This window comes from Sebastes fasciatus, chromosome 13, assembly GCF_043250625.1.
Source record: "Sebastes fasciatus isolate fSebFas1 chromosome 13, fSebFas1.pri, whole genome shotgun sequence".
Taxonomy (NCBI): domain Eukaryota; kingdom Metazoa; phylum Chordata; class Actinopteri; order Perciformes; family Sebastidae; genus Sebastes; species Sebastes fasciatus.
In genome coordinates this window covers 27,335,644-27,357,855 of record NC_133807.1, presented here as the reverse complement: position 1 = coordinate 27,357,855, position 22,212 = coordinate 27,335,644, and the positions used below count along the sequence as shown (strand labels likewise).

The 22,212-nt window shown below is 43.1% G+C and overlaps 1 protein-coding gene and 1 long non-coding RNA gene across 8 annotated transcripts in view; one reads left to right on the top strand and one right to left on the bottom strand.

Annotated features, from left to right (window-relative positions):
- LOC141781099 (E3 ubiquitin-protein ligase rnf213-alpha-like) overlaps positions 1-22,212 on the bottom strand; it is a 36,678-nt gene that overhangs the window by 8,461 nt on the left and 6,005 nt on the right. For 5 of the 6 annotated variants that reach the window (XM_074656621.1, XM_074656623.1, XM_074656622.1 and 2 more), the window contains 44 exons: positions 21,853-22,058; positions 21,404-21,693; positions 21,047-21,306; positions 20,178-20,390; positions 19,887-20,076; positions 19,747-19,802; positions 19,488-19,659; positions 19,240-19,401; positions 19,007-19,105; positions 18,756-18,878; positions 18,197-18,380; positions 17,877-18,050; positions 17,606-17,758; positions 16,876-17,522; positions 16,408-16,567; positions 16,094-16,311; positions 15,666-15,803; positions 15,389-15,553; positions 13,644-14,916; positions 13,354-13,535; positions 12,831-12,986; positions 9,136-12,744; positions 8,928-9,052; positions 8,240-8,356; positions 8,033-8,157; positions 7,828-7,950; positions 7,678-7,739; positions 7,331-7,484; positions 7,101-7,242; positions 6,822-7,013; positions 6,586-6,716; positions 6,341-6,498; positions 6,029-6,235; positions 4,860-5,047; positions 4,634-4,754; positions 4,441-4,541; positions 4,186-4,368; positions 3,829-3,995; positions 3,617-3,719; positions 3,414-3,528; positions 2,648-2,855; positions 2,339-2,532; positions 2,128-2,250; positions 1,915-2,025 (listed from right to left, as the gene is read on the bottom strand). In XM_074656621.1, the coding sequence (XP_074512722.1) occupies positions 1,915-2,025; positions 2,128-2,250; positions 2,339-2,532; positions 2,648-2,855; positions 3,414-3,528; positions 3,617-3,719; positions 3,829-3,995; positions 4,186-4,368; positions 4,441-4,541; positions 4,634-4,754; positions 4,860-5,047; positions 6,029-6,235; positions 6,341-6,498; positions 6,586-6,716; positions 6,822-7,013; positions 7,101-7,242; positions 7,331-7,484; positions 7,678-7,739; positions 7,828-7,950; positions 8,033-8,157; positions 8,240-8,356; positions 8,928-9,052; positions 9,136-12,744; positions 12,831-12,986; positions 13,354-13,535; positions 13,644-14,916; positions 15,389-15,553; positions 15,666-15,803; positions 16,094-16,311; positions 16,408-16,567; positions 16,876-17,522; positions 17,606-17,758; positions 17,877-18,050; positions 18,197-18,380; positions 18,756-18,878; positions 19,007-19,105; positions 19,240-19,401; positions 19,488-19,659; positions 19,747-19,802; positions 19,887-20,076; positions 20,178-20,390; positions 21,047-21,306; positions 21,404-21,693; positions 21,853-22,058 (11,980 nt within the window). The remainder of the gene's footprint in view (positions 1-1,914; positions 2,026-2,127; positions 2,251-2,338; positions 2,533-2,647; positions 2,856-3,413; positions 3,529-3,616; positions 3,720-3,828; positions 3,996-4,185; positions 4,369-4,440; positions 4,542-4,633; positions 4,755-4,859; positions 5,048-6,028; positions 6,236-6,340; positions 6,499-6,585; positions 6,717-6,821; positions 7,014-7,100; positions 7,243-7,330; positions 7,485-7,677; positions 7,740-7,827; positions 7,951-8,032; positions 8,158-8,239; positions 8,357-8,927; positions 9,053-9,135; positions 12,745-12,830; positions 12,987-13,353; positions 13,536-13,643; positions 14,917-15,388; positions 15,554-15,665; positions 15,804-16,093; positions 16,312-16,407; positions 16,568-16,875; positions 17,523-17,605; positions 17,759-17,876; positions 18,051-18,196; positions 18,381-18,755; positions 18,879-19,006; positions 19,106-19,239; positions 19,402-19,487; positions 19,660-19,746; positions 19,803-19,886; positions 20,077-20,177; positions 20,391-21,046; positions 21,307-21,403; positions 21,694-21,852; positions 22,059-22,212) is intronic. The other variant, XM_074656626.1, reaches the window with a different exon arrangement.
- On the top strand, positions 31-22,202 carry LOC141781104 (uncharacterized). 2 transcript variants are annotated; one of them, XR_012596773.1, is made up of 4 exons: positions 173-372; positions 18,282-18,391; positions 18,480-18,540; positions 21,966-22,202. It is a non-coding gene; the product is annotated as an uncharacterized LOC141781104 (long non-coding RNA). The 2 variants fall into 2 exon arrangements; XR_012596774.1 differs by lacking the exons at positions 18,282-18,391; positions 18,480-18,540; positions 21,966-22,202 and adding an exon at positions 2,348-2,496 and having other exon boundaries at positions 31-372.

Genomic DNA, 22,212 nt, shown 5'->3' with positions numbered 1-22,212 from the left:
AGACGCATCGACTCTTTTTCAATAAAGGAAAAAACCACCTAAAGCTGGTGTGGCATAATCAGTCATGTGTAGGTTATAAAACTGAACCATTTCTTGGGTGTAATGCAAGTGAAGAGAGTTTGTCATGTTCATATGTGTTTATAAGAAGAAAGAGTTCAATGTGGTTATAATTTAGGGTACAGTGTTATTATTAGGGTGTTGTGCCAGCAGATCGCCAGTAGGTGTCAGTGTCGCTACAGAAGCTGTTTAGGTGAAGGGCGCGTCACAGGGAAGTCTCGCGTGAATACGTGAGATAACGAGAATCTCTGTGTACAAGATAGAAGTAGAATACTCTGTCTAGCGATTGTCAACCTAATATTTTACATTTTGCAGGTAAACTGGTGATGTTAGTTAGCAATTCTGTGTTAGGGTAATGTTTACACTGTACTTCGGTGCCACTGTGTTCAGTTATGTGAATGTTTAGCGTGTGTTAGCGTCTGTTTTGCTGCTTCAATTTAGCCAGTTAGATAGCAGCTAATACGAGGGTTACAGTCGCCATGGTAACAACATCAGTAGTAGCGCGGGGCGCTGGGTGCTTTGACAATGAGCCCTCGTGTTAGGGGCTCCCGCTGCTCATATTAGCCTTTTGCTATGACTATTGTTGATATTGTTGTTTACTGTTTATTAAAGGGACTATTTGTAACTTTCAGAAATGCTTCTTAACAGCGACACCTGTGGCCGTGAAATCAACGAAAGTCAGCGTTGGGCTCGCGCTTGCTCGCTCTAAATATACCTGAACGAGCATCGCTCAAAACAGTGAGGCGACACAAGTCAGCTAAAACCACAATATCACTCTATATTTCAGCTGCTTGGCAGTAATGTTAGCTGACCAGACGAAGGTCTCTCCATGAACATGATTTAGATCTGATCCTAGTGTTGGCTTTTCCTGCCTAAGTGCATGCTGAGGCAGCGGGGCTCTGCAGCGTGTCTCCCTGCTCTCTCCGCCCACAGCCGGAGAGAGCAGAGGAGACACCGGCACCCGGTCGGTAACGAGAAGACAACGTAAATCTCTGTAGAGCTCCGTCACTTCACAAGACATGGAAAACCTCTGTTGGTCTGGAGGAGCTGCAGCAGTTATTTCTGCACAAACGTCCACTGTACATTCACTAGATATTCTCAGAGCTAAACTAACTCTTCTGCAGTGTGTAGTGAACGCACGTTCACGTCTAGAGGTGGAGCGAGCTGAGCTGTCTGAGTGAAGGCGAGCAGGCAGAGGAGGAGGGTACAGCGGCTACACGCGAACGCGCATATGCGAGCGCGGATGTGTGACGACCCGCTACATTTATGCGCGCACAAAGTTACAAATAGTCCCTTTAAGAAATAGAAGAAATATGGTGTTATGCTGCTGAGCTAAGTTTATCTGAACAGGAAGTATTTCGATATATTACCATCTAAAGAGTTTAGAGATGGTGTAGTCTTTGATTTTGTGCATTTCTGGCATTTTGTTACTGTTATGGTGAATAAGTGAGATAATGGGAATCTCTGTGTACAAGAGAGAAGTAGAATACACTGTGTCACGATTGTCAACCTAAAGCATTATTTTACATTTTGCAGAACATCTACACGGGCGTAAAAACTTTTTTCCGCAATTCAGAATAATTTATTTAATTTGGACGTTTCCATACTGCTTTTTCTAATGCGAAACTTCAAAATGCGAATAAAAATATATGAATGTAAACACGGCTACAGACAGAAAAATGCTCAGTAAAGAAATGCACTTTGGAGATTGTATCCCATTCCCCAATTGCAAGCAAAATACGACTTGAAAACAAGTTAGATAAACAGTTTCTTTGTGGTCATTTGCATAAAATGGGTGTAAACAAATATAACACATTATATCAGAGCAGCTCATTAGGTCTTAATGTAAGGATGTACCTCAGGTTTGGGATGGAAGCTAGCATTGGCTTCTCTGTAGAGAGTGGTGACTTCTCTGTACAGCGCCAACAGAAGATAGACTGATGTGCTCTGTGGTAAGCATCTGCACCCCTACGAAGGAAAAGAACAACAAGATATCCATGTAAACCTGCATACACAAGCAGAGGCCTGACCTGATGCTCAGTTACTAACAAGAAAGTGACGTAACGTTACCTCACAGGTCTCCTCCAGTCCGTCCACTTTTCCCTCCATAACTCCCTTTGCCACAGCATTTCTGATGGTCTTGTAGTCTTCCCCACACACCAGATACTGGTCTATTGGGGTGGCTTCTTCACTCTGGCAGTGATGAAGATTTAACCACACTATTTAGTTACTGCTAGCGTTACATTTAGAATTATTTGGTTCACTGAACACTGAAAATCACCTTTTGCAGCACTTCTTCAGGGAAGAGCCAGCGCATTTCGTTCACTTTGAGGAGCTTCAGGACAAACTCCACGCCGTGTCGACTGCAGATCTTACGGATCAAGTAGACGCGATACCAGTCGTTTCCACTGCGCCGACACAAGTCCACCGCACTGGTAAGGAAGGCTCCACTTTGACCAGTCTCCTGAGCCTCTGCTGTGGTTAAAAAGAGACACAAGAATGACATTTTGGTAAAATGAACAAATCACAAATCCCTAAGTGTACTGTAGAGTGTGAGAAAGTAATACTATATTTCATAAAAATGATGCACCTGTTGCTCTGAGTTTTTCCACGATGAGGCTTGCAGCCATGTCGAGGTCCATACGCACTCTGGCCACCTGCTGCAGATACTCCACAGTGGCTGTTTCAGCAGACTGACCATGTGACTGCAGGTAATCAGTCAGGAAGGCACTTTCATCCTGCAGACACACCCGCTTGTCTGCACTGGACCTGAACTGCAACCTTTCAAACATGGAGTCCTAGAGAAATGAAAAGTGAATATATCCTATGAAAGTTGTATCACAACGCAAGATACCACAATCCACGTGTGTGTAGCGATGTGACGGTGAGGACATTTTCCAAACGGTTAATTAACTTGTGACAACGACTGATGTTACATATTACACCGGACATTTTACAAGAAAAGATGACAGTCAATATATGTAGAATACTAACTTTAATCTTTAACATTGGATGTCTGTGTGTCTGGCCTCTCCGTACGAGCAGACGCTTTCACTTTCAGTTCATAATTGTAGCGTCCATCATATGACTACGTACTGATAACAGGCTTAGTATTTTATAAATTAAGAGTTTTTTTTACTTGATGAACGGCGCTGATACATAAAAATGAACTAAATGGTCTATTAAAATAAAGCAAAAAAACAATGGACAAGTAATGTAATCAGTGTATGCCCAAACACCGTGAAACACAAGTAATAACGACTACCATTGCAAGCCTACATGTGTGATTAGCAGATTAGTATTTCATTAATTTATTAATTTATTTCAAATATACAGCAGTCACTATTCATGTGTACCTCCAGGCAGTTGATGTACAACAAGTACAGTTCAGTTTTGTCCGTCTCTTCCAAGATTTTGCTCTGCTCAACGGACACCAGATGCTGCTGCAGGTAACCTTTAACTTCATCGAAGCTTCAGAAACAGAACATAAAAAAATGAGAAACGGCGCTAAAATCGTACATAAGTAGTCTTTATCCAATGTGCAACCATAAATGCTCACCTGTACTTCAGCAGGAGTTTGAGCACTACCGACCGGACCACTGGATTTTTATCCGTAGAGTCATCAAACGGAGAGAGCACCTTCGTCAGAATTTGTCGATTAGCTGGGTGAAAAAAAACAAAAATAGGAATAGGATAGTCAGAGCTGAAAAAAACTTGTGGATGTGCACACACACACACACACAAGTGACCGGGGTCAGAGCAGCGTCCTACCTCTGAGAAGGGGAACAGTGTTGGCCTCCACCATGAGAAAGGACAACAGATGGAGAATGACAGGTGAACAGGGCGGAGAGTTGTCCTTGAAGCACACAGTGGACACCAGGTCAATGAAGAAAGCGTTGCACTGCTTCCTGAACTGAGCATGTTGGTCGATTAGAATCCTACCAAAAAACGAGACACAAACAGCTTATTATTAAAAGTCATGATATGCCAGATTCACAGTTACCTCGATCCTATGAAGGAACTAATAACAGCACAGAGTGTGTCAATGGATTTTGTGTGTGTAGGAAGAAGCACACCATATGTGCCTTCTCAGTTCCTGTTTGTTCTAATCCACATGCAGTTACCAACCTTATGGCATCTGAAGGAACCATGAGGAAGTCGTCGTTAACTGGCTGCATGCAGAGGGGACAGTACATCTGACCATAGCCCAGCCACTGTTTGATACAGACTACACAGTAGATATGTTCACATGGCAGGCAGAGGGGATCCTGGGGGTCTCCCATACACACTGGGCACAGCGGAAGACCAAACCTGGGAAAAAACAAACAGGTGAAGACACAGAGTGGAAGAAAGTACAGTGGGGAGATTCAAACTGAATTTTACCTGAAGATGCATTCGATGACTCCATCTTTGCAGGCTTTGAGCAAATTGATTACTGCCTCAAATGACTGCTGAGTTTTGAGGTCTGAATTTTTTTCCAGTATCTAAGAGAGAGCAGACAGAATTCATTTGATTATGGACGGAGGAATTATTGTAGTTATTGTCGATATAGTTACCACAAAGAACCCAGACCAACCTGGCAAAGCCCTCTTGTATGCTCCAAAACTAAAGGTGCCAGCTTCCTCTCTACCTGCTCGATGCCCAACAACATGTGCTCCACAAACAGAGAGAGAGAGAATATCCGATTCCATCCAGCTCTAAGAACAAAGAAACACAAACAAATAACCATCCACATCAGTGCAGCTAAAGCAGTATCTGCTGTTAACTGTCCCACTTGGACCATCTGAATATATTTAACTTACTGGACTCTACGGACGATCGCCTTGCTCCTCTCTCCATAGCGCCTCACACTGTCCTCTGAGCAGATCAACTCAATGGGAACCTGGAGTTTTTTGACCTGCCTGAGCCAGGCTTGTCTTTGGGCGTCCGTGTCCAGGAGTGTAGGCTCCAGGTACTCCACACATGCGAAAGCAGCATACACGTCGAGTATCTTGGAGACAGGGGGAATATGATCACGACACCTCACAGGCCATTAAAAGGGCAACGTAAATAATATTAAATTACCAAACATAATCTGATCTTAAAGGGATAGGTCGGGTGTTTTGAAGTGGGGTTGTTTGAGGAACTAATCCATAGTTAGTGTATGACCTACAATAGATGATGGTTGGCACGCCCCCAGCTTGGAGAAGCAGACAGGAGTTACTGCACTGAACCAAAGCAATTTAGCCACTTTAAAAATCAATATCAGTTCAAATGTATGCTATATTTAGACAGTCTATGTTTGCGACGGGGAACTGAAGCCGTTATCTATGCTCTTACCAAAGCAACCACACTCCATCGAACAAAATTGTAATTTTACCTCGCAGAACACGGGAGTTGCTGGTCTACCGCTGCCTCTATCGGTTAGTTTGTTAGTGTTATTGAGCGACTTTGGTTAGTTTGGCTTCATCAAAGTTGCACAATAGCACAAACAAACTAACTGATTGAGGCAGCGGTAGACCAGCAACTCCTATGTTATACGAGGTAAAACTACAGTTTTCTTTCAATGGAGTCTGGTGGCTTTGGCGAGAGCATAGATGGGTACAACGGCTTCAGTTCCCCGTCAGAAAGGGCTGTCTGCCAGCAAAGTAAAGTGGTGAAAATATTATAAATATAGCATACACTTAAACTGATATTGATTTTTTTTAGGTGGGCCTTTCCTTTAGGTGGCTATAATACGTTTTGCTGCCGGCCCCGTCCACAGCAGTACATTGCTTTGTTTCGGTGCGGTAACTTCTGTCTGTTTCTCCAAGCTGGGGGCGTGCCGACCATCATACACTGACTATAGATAAGTGCCCCATACAACCCCACTTCGAAACAACCAAACTATCCCTTTACAGTCAATATCATGCATGCCAAATTCAAAAACCTTGAACAAAGTGGAAAAAGAATAGTATTATTTAAAATACTTAAATAGTCTTTAGAGGCTCACCAGTTCAACCCCGTCTCTGGTATGATGATTCTTCAAGAGGTGCTGGGTCACCCGGGGCTCAAGGCAGATCATTCTGGAGAGGTTCTGCAGCCGGTTTTTGAACTCATGATAAGCAGCATGGACCCATGGGAGAGACGTCGCCGTATCTGTGGCATTGAGCCGCAATCGCAGCTCATTGACACAACAGTTCAGGGCACCACACAGGAGCTAGAAAAGCACAATAATGTGCATTAGTATATACAGAACATGCACACACCATCACACAGATGTAGCCTTACAATTTAAGGGCTTCAATTATTACAGTAAAACAACCTGCAGATCTTCCTGACAAGTCACGTTCATCGTCATGGAGATGAAATCCTGAAGGTAGCGTTGGAAAAACTCGGTCTGCATCTCTCGGTCTGCTTTCTCAATGTATCGTCCCAGCGGTGTCTTCCAAAAGAAGTCCTCAAACTCTCGTTGAGTGTGGCCTAACAGACGTATACATTTTAATATACACAACAACATCGTGGTAGTGACGTGCCAGTTATGGAGAGCACCTGATAACAGGCCATTACCTTCATGTTGAAACGCATGAACCCAGAGTTCCTCCAGGTAGTCCTTGATCCTCCAGCTGAAGGGCATGCTGCAGCTCATGTTCCTGTCTTGGGCGATGTAGTTCTGTACGAGGATTGTTCTGGTCTCAGAGCTGTGAAAAGAGAAAATAACAAAACATTTAAATATATAAAGTAAATCTTATCAGTTACAGGAATTTGGTATCCTTTATGCAAAGTGCAATGTTACTGCCACTTACTTGTGGTCCAGTGTTAGGTGTGGGATTTCCAGCAGCTTATCGTTGCCAAAGATATCCAACCACAGCCTCTTGACAAATCCACCACAGTTCCCATCTAGCAGGATGTCCAAGTTTTGATCGCGGTCAATGACTGAAAGCAGTTGCGCCAAGAGGGGGACGACTACAGCCTGAACACGCTTCCATAAGGTGTGCCTGTCATGACCCACAAAAAGTTAACGGTGTTGTTAAAAGAAATAGGAATGAATAGACAAACAGAAATTTTGCGGCTGAAGCACTCACCTGAATGTGCCTCCTTCTTGCAACGCATCGATGTTTGAGGCCTCCTTAATGACCCAGTTGCTCTTCATGGATGAGAAGGTGTTGCCTTCATGAGTCGCCAGCAATGAGTGAAGATGCCTCTTCACAGTTTGCAGAAATTCACCTGACAAGAGTTGGATAACACGATGAGCACTGCAACTGCTGTAACAAAACAGAAAAACACTGAAAAAGAAAGTTGTTGTTGTCGGTACCTTTTACTTCGTCATTGTCACTGAGGAGCGACAGCAGGATCTCAACTCTCTGAGTACTGCGTTGGCCACTTTCCACCTGGTCCCTCAGCATGCCCACTGCACTCTGCACACAGCTCCGCACCAGTGCTGTAGTGTCCACAACATTACTCCAGCCCTGCAGCGGGAGGATACGCTGGTTAAAAACTAGTGTCACAAGCAACCCAGAATAAAATGAAATGTCATTGTCAGACAACAGTGTGCGGAGGGAACACTTTTTTCTAAAATTGATGCACATGTGTCCAATGTTATAAATGTAGGTGTGATTTTCCAACAGCAGCAAATGTTTGAAATATATAGTCTGCACTCACATTTTCCTCTGGTTCCGTTTCCTCCTGCTCATCCTCAGTGTACATGTCAGCCACCTCCATGGCTGCAGAAAAAATTTAGTAATTTAATGTCAACATTTTTTACGTAGAGTAAATTATAATTTTTCTATCAATTATTTATCAATCATTTACCTTCGGACCGACTCATCTTTGTTTCAAACAGTTGACTGATTGTCATGCTTTGCAAAGTTTTGATGTCTGAAACGATGTCTTTTGACCGTCTGAGGTCATCGATGTGAACTGATCTCCAGGGGCCTGTAGACATTAACATCTCTCAGATTATTCTTCAAACAATGAGATAAAAAAATGTAATAATCACAAGTCGTTGGGGCCTTACCTCCATGAAAGCCGACGTAGGAGGTCCCTCCTTCCATTCTTGGCAGTCTGGTGATGAAGTAGACAAACACCCTGCTTCTCGTGCTCTCCTGAGTTATCTTGTTGATTTCATTGATGGATGAATACCTGAAAATGAACAGCAAAACTCAATATGGCAAAACTACACAGTGGTGGTGCAGGGCCAACAGAGAGGAAACGTTGGACCTACTTTGCAGATGCAATGAGATTGGCACTGTGAGAGGCTTCATCAAAATCACACTGAATGAGGAGGATCTTGTTGCAGGGGCCAGTGTTACTGCTTCCATTTTCAGGAGTGAGGAAGTTCCTATAAGAAAACAAAGAATTGATCTTTAGACTGAGATCATACCAAAAGATTTAAAGGAGACCTATTATGCTTTTGTGCTTTTTCCCTTTCCTTTACTGTGTTGTATAGTTTTTTGTGCATGTTACTAAGCATGTATTGAGTTATTCTCCCCCACAGAAACACTGCTCCTAAACTGCCTGAAACGCCTTGCTTGAAGTCCTGCCTTTTCTTCCGTAACGTGGTGATGTCACCCAGTAAAACATTTGCATAATACCTGCCAGTTTGGCACGCCCTCAAACAAAGCTAGTTAGAGCAGAGCTGGAGCAGAGTCCGAAGAGTTTGGTTCGGTTGACCAATCACAACGGAGTAGGCTTTTCGCGAGGGGGGGGGGCTTGAACAGAGCGTTTCAGACGGAGGGTGAAAAGAGGGGCTGCAGCACAGCCGGTATGAAAAAATAAAGCATTTTTTTTAACATTAAAGCATGTAAACATGTTCTAGTAGAATCCCCAAATCCAAGTATGCACCTGAAAATTTGCATAATAGGTCCTCTTTAAGTATACTTTATATTCTTGCTAATAATTCTTCAACAAACCTGATCTTTTTCAGGAAGGAGTGCTCGGTGTCAAACTGCTGGAGTGAGAGAAGCTCAACGCTATGCAACACTTGCTCTAGTGGTTCCAGGTCAGATGCTGTCAGAAGTCTGGAGAATGTTGTCACCTGTGGTTTAAAATTACAATTAAGACCTCAATACATACAGCTTCAGGATATATTTGAAACTAGTATGACAGCTTTAAGGTTACCTCTGTGAAGGAAGAGTAGCAATGGACTTCCTGCCTTGTGTGAGCAAGAATGAAGTCAGCTAAACAGCTGTTGTTCTGCTCTTCAAAGTAGACCCTGGCCAGATTTTCACTCTCCACTTTGGGAAGGCCTGTGCAGCCCAGCCGCACAACTGAGTCTGGGGTGGCACATCTGAGCAGTATGAGTTTTGCTTCATCCAGTTTTCTCCTCTCTGGGTCTGAGATCTCCCCATTGTCCTTCTGCTTCTCTATTACTTGAAGTACCACAGAAGCGCATGTGTCAGAGTGGTAGCCGATGAAGACGTCTGGCGGTTGGTACTTGTAAGTCTGAGCGACTGCTGCGTGTTGATTGCTGAGGGACACAAAAAGTCTCAACCATTTCTCCAATTCGTCCACTATCGTCTTCTGCTCAGCTTTGAGGACAGTGTGGATGTCCATGTAGTGCTTCTCCAGCCTGTTGATGAGAGGTATTGGGAATTGTTTGTAGACCACCTCTCTTTCCTCGATGACAATCAGCCGGAAATCTTTGTGCACCCGGCATTTCACACGGTGGGTTCCCAGTCCGAGGTCCACATATTTCTGTCCTCCCAAGCAGACGTAGTATTGGTTGAGGGCATCGTAGAGACTTTCATAGAGGTTCTGCAAGTTCAGGAGCACAACTGTTTGACCTGTCTCCATGCAGATCTTTACTCTGTTGATGTTGCGGCAGATTTGGGTGTACTCTTGGTCTTTGGGGAAACTGGATCCAAAGATTATTTCCGGCTGACCACTTTCTGAAAAGAAGGTTTGCTGCAGGATCTGTAGGGCCGCGTAGTTTTTTGTTAGCACCAGCAGGTACCGACATTCTTCTTCTTGTCCGACTGCCTGAATGTTTTCTCTCACGAACTCAATGGCATTGATGTTTTCCACATTGAGTGCAATGTGCAGTCTTTTGGTGAAGACGCCAACTGCATCCACATCATCCTTGCCACTGAAATTTCTCAACACCGCCTTCACGGTTTCCTCAGCAGTGGGCTTCCTTTGAGAAGTCTTGGCCACCGCAAAAATCATCTTAATCAAGCTGTAATAGTCACGTAGGCCAAAAAAGCCTTTGCCTTGTTTGTGGCAGATGTGCAAGTAGGATCTTGCAAAGGGCTTGAAGAAATCCCTGACCTTCTCCAAAACCATTGCATCAGATGTGCATATGCCTTTAGCACTCTCGATGAGTTCTTTCTCATCAGGGTCACCGCGGGAGACAAAAATGCCTCTGTTCATCTTTGCAGGGTCTAAAGCCCAGTTAGAGATGCCAATGAATCCAACCTTTTTGTGTGGTAGTGGCTCATCATCAATGCACCCCTCTTCTAGCAGCGGATGAAGGGTTTTCAGCGGCATCTTTGGAGAGTCCTCAGCCAGCCCGATCTCATCAAGAACCACAACGGAAATGTACTCGTCCAGGTTCTTTCCCTCCTGAAAGCGTCCGCATTGTTTGAACGTGTTAATGATGCCTTCTGGTGTTGAGTGAGGGCTACACTGGAATGACACCAAATGGACCTGTTTGAACTTTTTGTAGAGGTCAGAATGAGCAGCTTGGCCCTGCATTGCATCCGCAACAAGAGTTTTAGACAGAGATTTTGAACTTCCAGGCTTTCCAACTAAGAAGAGAGGGATTCTTAGTTCAATGCAGAGAACCATCATGAAGACGTTCTCTTTGAGGGCACTGTTTCTTGCAATAGTATCCCCCATTGGCACACCGCTCAGGAGTAAATCCTGCATGAGTGAGATTTCCTGCATTATCTTTGCTGGGACGTATGCTGATGGTAGGCTTTTGCTGATTTTCTGTCTGTATTTTTCCTTATATTCTAGGCAGGCATGGTAGCACACTCCTATGGCCATGACCAGTGACCAGAGCACAGGGTCTCTGGCTTCAGGCAGTCTGTAATGCCTTTCATTCTTCTCAGCTTTTTGATTCCTCTCAAATTCGTCAAGCTCTGCAAACAACATGACGTGGTTTTCGTAGAACCAAACAAAAGCCTGCATGCAGCGCTCGACATCTCTCAGGCTGACAAAGCTGCATTCATCCATTCTTTTCCGCATGTATCTTTGTGAAGCTGAAAGGACATCGGTGATCCACTTGATGTAACCTTGATCGATCGCTTTGTTTTCAACCACTCTTTGCACAATCTGCTGGATGTATATTTTCTCTGTGTGATCGTTTAACTGTCCAAAGTCCCAAACCAGAGGGATCATGCTCGGCGGTAATGCTTGAACTCTGTAGACTAACTGGCGGAGAGGGATAGACCCAAGCTTTTCATCTGTCTCTTCAGCTCGAACTCTGTACCCAAGGCCGGCAGATTCTAACCTCTGAATCATCTCATCTGTGTGCTTTCTGTAAGGGTTGCATGCGGCGATAATCTGCAACCCACAGTTGGGTGTCAAACTTTGCCCCTTGACTGTCTTGTCACAGAGGACCTCCTTGATGCTGCTGATGGCCTCGGTAGTGTTGGCCTCATCGAAGAAGAGAACAGAGTCAAATTCATAGTGTTGCTTGTTAATAGAAGCAATGTCTTCCGCTTGTCTGACTTTGGTGTAAATCATCTCCGACGTTGTCCCTCCATGCACCTTGACCAGTTTCATGTTCTCAGTGGCCACTCCGCTCCTTCGCAACTCACAAAGGAATTTGATGAGCCTTGTCTTGCCACACCCCGTCTCTCCCATGATGATGACAGGGATGCCACACCTGAACCGCATATGGATTGCCAGCATCTTCAGTATGTTGTCGGTCGTAAGCTCATATGTCTCATCAGGATCAAGAGGCCACTGGATGCCAAGAACGTTGCAGATTCTCTCTATTTTCTCCCCTCTTGGAAGGCTATCAAAGTTGATGTTGAAAGGGACTCTCTGATGCTTCAGGCCTTCATACAACTCCTTCGTCATGACATTCTTCTTTATCACCTTTTTAGAGGTGGGCTCAATTGCATCAACAGAGTTCTGTGCATTGGGCTGAAGATGGAAACCGATGAAGGTCATGGACACATGGTCATCATTAAAGAAGATGTATGGATGTGGTTCTGTTTCCCATCTCTTTCTGATCAGAAAAGGAGCCAGGTCTTCATCTCGGACACCAGTCATGTCCATCTGCAGCTTGCCAGGACTCTGGTCGGAGATGCTGAGTGATGGAGTGGCAAAGTCCTTTGCCATCAGAATCATGAAGTCCACCACGAAGGTTTTGAATCCAGCCAGTGTATCTCCAGTGAAAGTGGAATCACAAAAAACGGATGTCTCACAGTCTTTCAGCTGAAGATTAAGGAACCACGCAAAATTTCTCAGTTCTGCCCAGGATGGGTCCATAACTCCACAAAACATGAGAAGCATCTGAAGGCATTCCACATGTGACCCTTTGACATCCTGATATTTGAACGCATCAAGATCACCGTGGTTATGAAACTGTGTGAGATACTGGTATGGCCGCTGAAAGGCTGCACTCCTGAATTCTCCATCATCCATCAGTGGGTCGTCGGTGCTTACAATGGTAGGATCTGCTTGCTTCCTTATCTCTACATCTAGCACCTCTTTGGGTGATCGGCAGAAAATGTTTGGAAACACATCCGTGAATGTGCTGTTCACAGTTTGAGCCTATGCAGAAAAACACAGGGAAATCAACGGTTTAAAATCAGATGACAAATGATTAGCAATAGTGCCAAACTTTTAAAAACCTTTACCTGCCGTGAAGCATTTCTGGTTGACATGACAGTCGGCTCCAAAATCTCTATGACATACAGCTGGTCGTCGCTGCACTTCCACGTCTTTCCCTCAGAGTCCATCAAATAGCGCAGGACCAGCAATTTGAAAAGAAACTCATGGAGACCTTTCTGCACCTTTTCAATCACATAAAACACAGCCCATTAACACCATATGTTAGCTGTCAAGACATGTCCTATTAATAAGACTACATTACATTAAGCTAAGCATTAACTTGAGACCATGGATATATAATAAGAGCTGGGTACCGGATCCCAAGATGGCGAATGAGAATTGTTCACCTGGGTCATTATCAAACTTGTTTGCAGTTTGAGGTGTCCTGTCAACAGTTTACAGACATCTCCTTTACAATGGTCTATGGGGAAAGTGCTTTTTGGGTCACCGGGGGATTTTTCGCCGCAATACTGCAAGTAGCCACTGGAAAAAAATAGCGGCATCGCATCTAGGTCTTATTATACATCCATGATTGAGACTCTTTATTACCGATGATGTGATGTCAAAATGGAACATCGTGAGCTCTTTACTCCTGGGCGTGTTCAGCAGAGATTGAAGGATGATATTCTCATCAACATTCGGTTCAATCAGGCGAATGCATTTCATTCTTGACGGCTTTTTGGTTGAGCTCTGCAGTTTTTCATACAGCCTCTTGACGTAGAGTGATTTACCTGCAATTTAAAAAAAAAAGGTAATTATCATAGGTATCAATAATCTTAGGTGTGAAATCTTCACCATCATGAATTTGAAATAGCTAAGTAATGTACATATATACTAACCAACACCAGCTCTTTTGGATGAGACGACACCAACGCACAGTCTGTCTTTGAATGCAGCTGCAGCACTGCATTGATCTTCTGGCACAACGTAGTGTTTGTAGAGGTACCTCTGGATCCTGGCCAATGGCTCCTGGGGAACCATGTGCAATCTGTACTGGCTGAAGGCTGAAGGGAGGTAGGCGTGTTCTTTTTCAGAGCTGCAGATGATGACAAGTCTGTAGTCTTTCCTACTCTGCCTTTTCATTCGCTGAAAAAAGTTCTCAACTTTAGAGCTCACATCATAAGTGAGCAGGTCTCCATACAGCAGAGAGTATATCTTCTGTCCCCTGTAGCCAGTGCTGAGACAGCGCCTGAGGAAGAGCTCCACCTGTTCATATGGCGTTGAGGAGTTGCACAGGAGAACTTCATCGTAGCTGGGAAGCGTTTCATCCCCGCTGCTCATGTAAACGGAGATGCAAGATGTCAAGACCTCATCGTGCGGGCAAACAATGAGGTTTGGATTTCCAGTGGCCAGGCCTTTAGGTAGCTGCCTCAGTGTGACATCCCTGATGTTATTATCAGAAATGTCTTCTTCACTCTCATCTTCTTTGTTGGCCAGTAATTCCAGCAGCTTTCCAAGACTTTTTACATCAAGAATGTGCAGAAGATAATTCTTCATGTCTTTCATATAAGCATTCCATATCAGATCAAATTTCTGCGACCCGTTTGCTTGTTCCATAAGACTTAGCAGAGGATCCAACTCACTGGTGAAGTCTTGGTCTCCCAGCTCACTTGTTGGCACCATAACAAAAGTCTGGAACTCAATGTCTTCATTTTGCTCTTCTGGTTTGGTGAGGATCTCATACTGGAGTGCATGCCAGACCTGCCTCAAGTCTGAGGCTGTGCAATTTGGCTTGACGAAGGAGAGCATCATGAGAACTTGGTCGTCCATATTGGTCACGTTTTGCTGAGTCAGCTTGCTGCAGAGGTAGACGATCTGTTCGGCTGTATAGTAGTTCAGATAGTAATGCTGGGACCTCTGTCTGTCCACAAAATCCATCCAATAGTGCAGGCACTTCTCCATTTTCTTGCAAAACTCAGGAAGCTGCTCGCCAACGCTCCCCTCCACGATGACAACGCCGAGAACACTGCCCAGGTTGAAGTCCATCACAATGTTGGGTTCATCGCTGCTTAAGCTGCAGCTGATTTGTGCCTCCCAGTGTCTAAATAGAGGATTCCCAGCAGTGTAGAGAGCAATGAATGCCTCAGCGAGTCTTTGAACACTGGCAAAAACCTGTAAAATAAATACAAACTTACAGTCAGATGCAACTGTGAACACTAAAGCTTGACACTAACGGTGTCCCGTCATCCCGGGGACAATAGAAAATGTGTTTGGGACACAGTAAACTCACTATCGACGCATCCATATTCATTGCAATTCATGCATTGTTAAGTACACCCAAGTCATCACTGTTGATGTCAATAGATATTATTAGCTCTATCCCTTTTTTGCCATAATTTATTATTCCTCTTATTTCAGTATTTAATTTGTTATTTTAAATATTGTCATCACTATGGTTTTTGTTAATGTTTTAAACAATTTGATGCATCTTCAAAGATAGAGCATTGCTTATGGTTATAATAATTATTATCAGTAGTACATATACAAGTAAAAGAAGCATGTGGTACAGTAGTAGCATTTCAGCTTCTATGCTAAACAAAGTGACCTATGTTCATCAAATAAAAAGTGAAACATTTCAATATACCTCTGTAAAGTGATCAACGTCACTCTTCCCTTGATCCCCTTTCCCAGACATGAGCATGAGTTTGTTCTGCAGCTCCCGCAGGTCTTCGAGAGAGTAGGAGCGCATCTGCCGACCCTCATCGTGCTCCTCTGGAATCTGCAGCTTCAGGGCGGTGTCGAGACTCAACTAGATTGGAGAACAGAAATAAACTCTCAGGCATAATTTTGTACTTTGTTCCCAGAGACTTGTGCTGCATGGACAGAGCGATGCCACGATCATCTCTACTTTTGTTAGTTACCTTTTTAACACCTTGTGCACTGATCTGGTAGATACCCTTGCTGTTGATGGCTGATGCTAAAGAGAGAGACGACAGCTCCACTGACCCATGACTGTCCTTCACAGTCTTCAGCCATTCCAAATGGCGTGCACTGTCCCGCTACAAAAGATGATAACATTGTTAATTGTGCTGTTAAATATACATTTTCTGTTTCATAAAGTTAGGGTTAACACTGACTGTATGATGATAACATTCACAGGAGTGTTCGTAGCATTTACTGTTTGTATTTCACAGATGTATTCCCTTCAGCAAAATCTTAACAAGCAAAGCATTAATAAATTATGCATGAATGACAGCAAAACAAAGTCAATGTCTGGAACCTTCTCTAGTTTAACTTTAATTAAAGTTAAGTAAAGTTAGTTAGTAGTATTAGCAACACGTCCTCTTACCAGTTTTTTTGGTAGGTTGCTGTCATTCTCCAAAGCTCTCCAGAGCTTTTTGAGCACCTCTTTGAAGACTTGAAAACCAGAGTCTGGTTTGAGCTCATATAGAATTGAAGAGTAGCCGAGGACGGCATCGTGGAAGCAAGCGACACGATCCACGTCCATGTCGTTCTCTCCCGCAGAGATGGAAGCCAGGTCAACGAACACCTTCAACTCATTGATATCTGAAAATAAATAGCATTTTCTTTAAAGTAATTTGACCTGAATGAGCATTAAAACAAATTGGTGTTGTGACTTCAGCGGATAATAACTATTCTTACCTTCAAGTGCATCTTTTACCCATGTTACAAAGTGTCCTCTGAGTCCCAGCTCAAGTAGGCACAGTCTGCGGGACTCGGTGATGTCAACCAGAGCCATCTTTGCCTGCATCAAGTCATTGTCAATCCGACTGAGATGCTCTGTCTGAAAGTCAGCATGACTCTGACGGGAGAAGAGAGTCAAAGGACAAAATTAAATTAATATTAAAGACATTACAGTAACTTGAAGGTGCCAAATGCGAGATTGGGAGCCTATCCTATTGCCTCCGCACGGCTCACAACATGCCGATGGTTGAGGCAGCGGCTAGCAGCTAACGCAGCTTTACATAGACAATAGTTGTTTGCTGCTATATTAACGCTCTAAATATCATATAGAGCACCTTTAATGCACATGTGGTACACAGAGGGAGGTCATTTTCACATAATGTGTGAAATTCTTTGGGTGCAATAGTTCAAAACATGGCCACTTACGACTTCCGTGAGTGTCTCCAGAACCCTGAAGTCCCCTTGAAGACGAAGCGTCTCTTTGACCTTCATGATAATTTGAGCCGAAGCCACAGCCAGATGAAGCTCGTGATACTGCTCGATCTGCTGAACCCTGCTGTGGATCCACAGTTTGTCGGTGGATTTATCCACTCTGCACATGATGTCCAGGTCCTGTGCAAGCTCTAAGTACTTGCCCTTGTAATCTCCGAAGAGCTGGTTCACCTCCTCGAGCGTTATGCTGCCGTCCTTCAGACGAGCGTAGATGTCTTTGTAATCATTGAAGCAAGGCTCGAAAATGTCGTCATGTATCATTTCTGGTGCAGCATCAATTTCTTCATCTGCATCATGGAAGGTGTCTTCCATTTCTTCATCTGCATCATGGTAGTCCTCTTCCATTTCTTCAGCGGCTTTGAGTTTAGCTTGTTTCTCCCAACACATATTGAATATATGGCTGTCTTTAAAGGTGGACAGGACCTCTGCCATGTTTCTGAAGTCTTCATCCAAATTGAAGTAGGTGACGATGCCCGCCATGCCAGAGGGCAGCTGGTCAAATGGATGAACTTCCATGAACTGGTTCAGGGGCATGATCTCGATGTTCACCTTCTGTCTCTTTTGCATGTCGGCAAGATCAACTGTCATGGAAATTGGAAATAAGCACACGTTAAATTTGCTGCAACTGCGTGAACAAACCAGACTGACAGATTCTCCACCGTACCTTTGATATGTTCCCCAAGTATGTTGCTCATTGTTAAGAAGACGTCCACAAGCTCCTTCTCATGGTGCACAGCGTCCAGTTCATCCTGTCTGCACTGCAACAGCCTCTTCATTTTGGCATTATCCTTGAATTGTTCATTCTCAGAGAGGCAATCTGTTAATATCAAATCACACATACACACCACAATATTTCTATTATGAGCATGTTCTGAGGTTATTATTAAATGTTGAACACATTTCTAGGAAAAAGACCTTTGAAAGACTGTTATTACCGATCTTCAGCAGATCTAAGAAGGCGTTTCTCCTCTCCAAAATGATACTGAGCAGGCTGATCTTAATGTCTCCACGGACCAGTTGATTGTTGATGGCTGTAAATGATGATATGGCTATGGCAATTCTGTCCCTGGCATCTTGAGAGAGCGTCTCAATCAGCTTTTCGTCTGCGCCTGCAATGACAGAAATTACATTATTACAATGCTTAACTTCTGCCCTGAAGTCATAAACTGAAGCCAGGTTCTTATAAATTACAGATACATGGCACTCTGCTTTTGATTTTTTTTATTTGCCATGTGCATGTTTTAATGGTTCATACCGTGTAGTCTGAAATAGTCTTTGGCGGCAGTCCAGGAGAGGAGGTGCTTAAGGACCAATTCTTCATTTTCCTGACAATTTCCTAGGTGGTCTTTTGGCCAGGATTTCTGGATAATGGCTGAGATGAGTTTCCCAAACTTCCAGTTCACCTTGAACTTCTCAAACAGCTTCCCCTCCGACTTGTTCTGCATATGAGGTAAAACAGCCATGAACATTACTGTGCATCATTTAACTGTTGAAGTGAATCTTACATACACTTAAACTGATATTGATTTTTTTTTTAGGTGAGCCTGCGGTAACTCCTGTCTGCTGCTCCAAAATGGGAGCGACCGTCATCTACTGTAGGTAAGACACCGACTATGGATAAGTACCTCATACAACCCCACTTCAAAACACCAGGATATATTAGATTATATAAGTAATACCAACACTACATACGTACACAGTAGTATAAATATGAATACATAATATGTTCAGTGGTCTGGGTAGGTGTGTGACGATCCAAGGTGAAGGGGGAAGAAAAAGTTTTGTAGTTAAAAGTGGATGAGAAGTCGTCATACCTGGCACAACGATGTCACGGCCTCAAGAGCACACCTCTCAACACTAGCCGCAACGTGTGGATGGGATTCACTGAGGTCCTCCATCTTTGTGCAGTAGAATTCAATTTGATCCACAGGGGATTCCTAAAATCAGACACACACATTAAACATGTATCATTCAACCCAAACAAATATTATTAATAATAATAATAATAATAATAATAATAATAATGATAATAATAACAGGGATCTGCAAAAGACGTGTCACATACCTGTTTGTATTTGCCCTCAAAATCCATTGTGAATGTTCGTCTCCATTCTTTTGTGCAATCTTCATCTTTGAAGTGGATGGAGATTATGTTGTTCCACATCTGTAAAACAAAACCAACAAAAGAACCATTGTCCAGCTTTCTCTACCAACGATGGGCTGTGAGTTTCCATATGTATATTTTATTGTATATATTATTGTTTTGTTTTATTTACAAAATATAACAAAACTGCTCACTTCAATCTCTGCTGTGGCCTCAACTCGGTACAGGGATGTCAAACCACTGTTGAGCAACCTCTGTCTGAAGCACCGGCTGATCCAGTCTCTCATAATGTCCATCGCCTGAGAGATCACCAAGTCTTTTGCATATCGCTGCTCTTTTTCGCCTTCTTGAGTGTCCTAAATGAGAATAAATAATAGAGTATTTGAGACTTAATTTTGTGTGAAATGCTACCAGCTTGCCTGACAAGATTCACTTTACATACCTGTTGTTTGTTACACTGAACAAAGTCTGAAACTGATGCGACCAGATTCATGCAAGCTACAGGAATATCAAAGTAGTTCTGGTTGTATGTCGGTCTGACTCCTTTGCAGAGCTTCTCCAACAGTTTCACTGCTGTTGCTAGGCACTCCCTCCTATAAGCCTTGGTGAAATGACTACGAACAGAACAAGAATAGGAGATTAAAGCATGAAATTTGATAAACATTCAAATAATTTCTGCTAAATCTGGAAGAGCAAATCACCTGTATTTCTCCTCAATCAGGTGTCCTTGGATATGTGAGAGAATTCCAGACACTGTCTGTAAAACAGAAATCCAAGAACATTAATGAAACTGCACTTTAACCCTGAAATGTATTATTTTTAATAAGGGTTTCCACTTCACCTCAAAGTTACTGTAGGAAATATCCTGAGCCTTGTTGGTGAACACATGAAGCATGTCCAAAAGCTCGGTGTTTATGTTGACGACGCACTCCATTAGATTATCGAAGGGCAACAAGAACAAGCAGGATCGCACTAAAAGTGGATCCACTTCCATCAAGTGACTTTGGCTTTTCATCAGATTCACCAGCGCCCTGAAAACCGAAGAGTAAGTTAAAAGATGTACAGCAATATATCTATCTATTTCCAAATAAATACATTGGAAGATGAGCTGTACTTTGACAGAGGCACTTACGTCCTGTCTTGACTGTTCATGTATGCTGAGGTAGTAATTCCAAGGTCTTGCAAACCTGCCCAGGATACACCATACTTCAAGTTTCCAGAAGCTGCTACTTCAAAGGGCTTCGTGGTGCCTTTGAGGAGGTGGAGGAGCGGGAGCACCAGAATCCATCGCGGCATTCCTGCTGTTCTCACATCGTGTATCAGATACACCAATATTTCTGGCAGACTACAAGAACAATAAAGATCATTTTATGAGCATCTGAAGAGAAAAGGGTTTCTCTGTAGTCAGATTATGACTGATATTTATTAGGGCTGTCAAAGTTAACGCGATAAAAACCTGTTAACGCAAATTTGTTTTAACACCACTAATTTCTTTGAAGTAATGACACAACTTTCGATTTTAGAGTGAAGATACTGGCATCATATTAAACTACAAAAACCTAAGGAATCCATTGGTATCACGTCGTACTAGCTTGTTGGGAAGGAGGATAAATAACGCTGCAAACTTACACTAAATGTTGGCGAGGAAAAACTGTAGTAGGCTCGAGTTTGCCATGTTATGATTTGAGCATATTTTTTATGCTAAATGCAGTACCTGTGAGAGTTTCTGGACAATATTTGTCATTGTTTTGTGTTGTTAATTGATTTCCAATAATATATATACATACATTTGCATAAAGCAGCATATTTGCCCACCCTCATGTTGATAAGAGCATTCAATTCTTGACAAATCTCCCTTTAAGGTACATTTTGAGCAGATAAAATATGTGTGATTAATTTGCAATTAATCATCATTAACTATGGACAATCATGTGATTAATCGCGATTAAATATTTTAATTGATTGATAGCCCTAATATTTATAGGACTACAGGATACTTACTTTTTGAGAATAGCGACATCCTTAGAAAACTCTGTCCAGTACTGGAGGAACTCGTCTTTCTCTAGTTTGGGTAAACAGAGCGCACCGCAGAGCCTATGCAGCTCACCACTATCGAGCCTGAGCTGATGATTTCTCAATACATAGAGCATGATCACGGCCGCTCTCATGGGATCCTGAATGTAGAGCATCTTCCCGTCTCCGTCCTTCCGCAACTGAGGAATCACCTTTGTCAGCATGAATTCCTTTAGCATCTTCCTCACCTAGGCAATTATACCAGAGACACAGAGAGAGTAAATTGGGTTGGCCATACTCCACCTGATTGCATCTAGACTTTATACACAACGATTATGAACTTACCTCATCTTTCCCGTAGCTTAAGGCGGACCATTTCTTTTCTTTTTCTTCATACACATACGGCTCCCCGTAAACCTGACAGAACTGTTTCAGCTGGATCAGAAAACTTCTCAGATTGGTATCAGTCCAGCTCGTGAGAAGATCAAAAATGGACTCCAGCATTATATTCCCCGCGATCTCTCTGCCTTGAATCAGATTCTTCCTTTGTTCGGGCCAGAATGTGTCTTTGATGCGTTTCATCACGCCCTTCGATGGCTCGGCGCAGATGATGTCATCATACTGATGCCAGTCCCCTTTACACAAAAAAGATACAACAAAGTCATCAAATCTGATGACTCAAGTCCAAGTCATGTGACTCGAGTCAACACCTCTGCATCGTAATATAACAATGAGATGCCATTTGCATGCAGATAAATATAATAACAGCTGGACCAAGTGAGGGTTACATTTACCGTCTTCATTGATGATTTGGGATTTCACGAGCAAACATCTGTTGATAGTTGGGTGTGTGGAATCCAGTTTGTATATGTGCTCATACTCGTATTTGTCCTTTTTGTTGTTATAGACGACGTATTTGTACGGTATCGCCATAGACTCAGCTTCAGTTTTGACTGTCAGCAGATTGCCCTCGACCAGAAAACCATGTTCTCCGAGGTCCCTGCGTGGAAAATAAAATAAAGTCAAAGTGGAGAAAGTCTATGTTTTAGAAATCAGCAAAGAAAATTAAAGACTTTTGAAGGATTATTTTTTGGATGTATCATTGTTTGATGCGCCTATACATTAAACCACCATCTGAGCTTAACTAACAGATC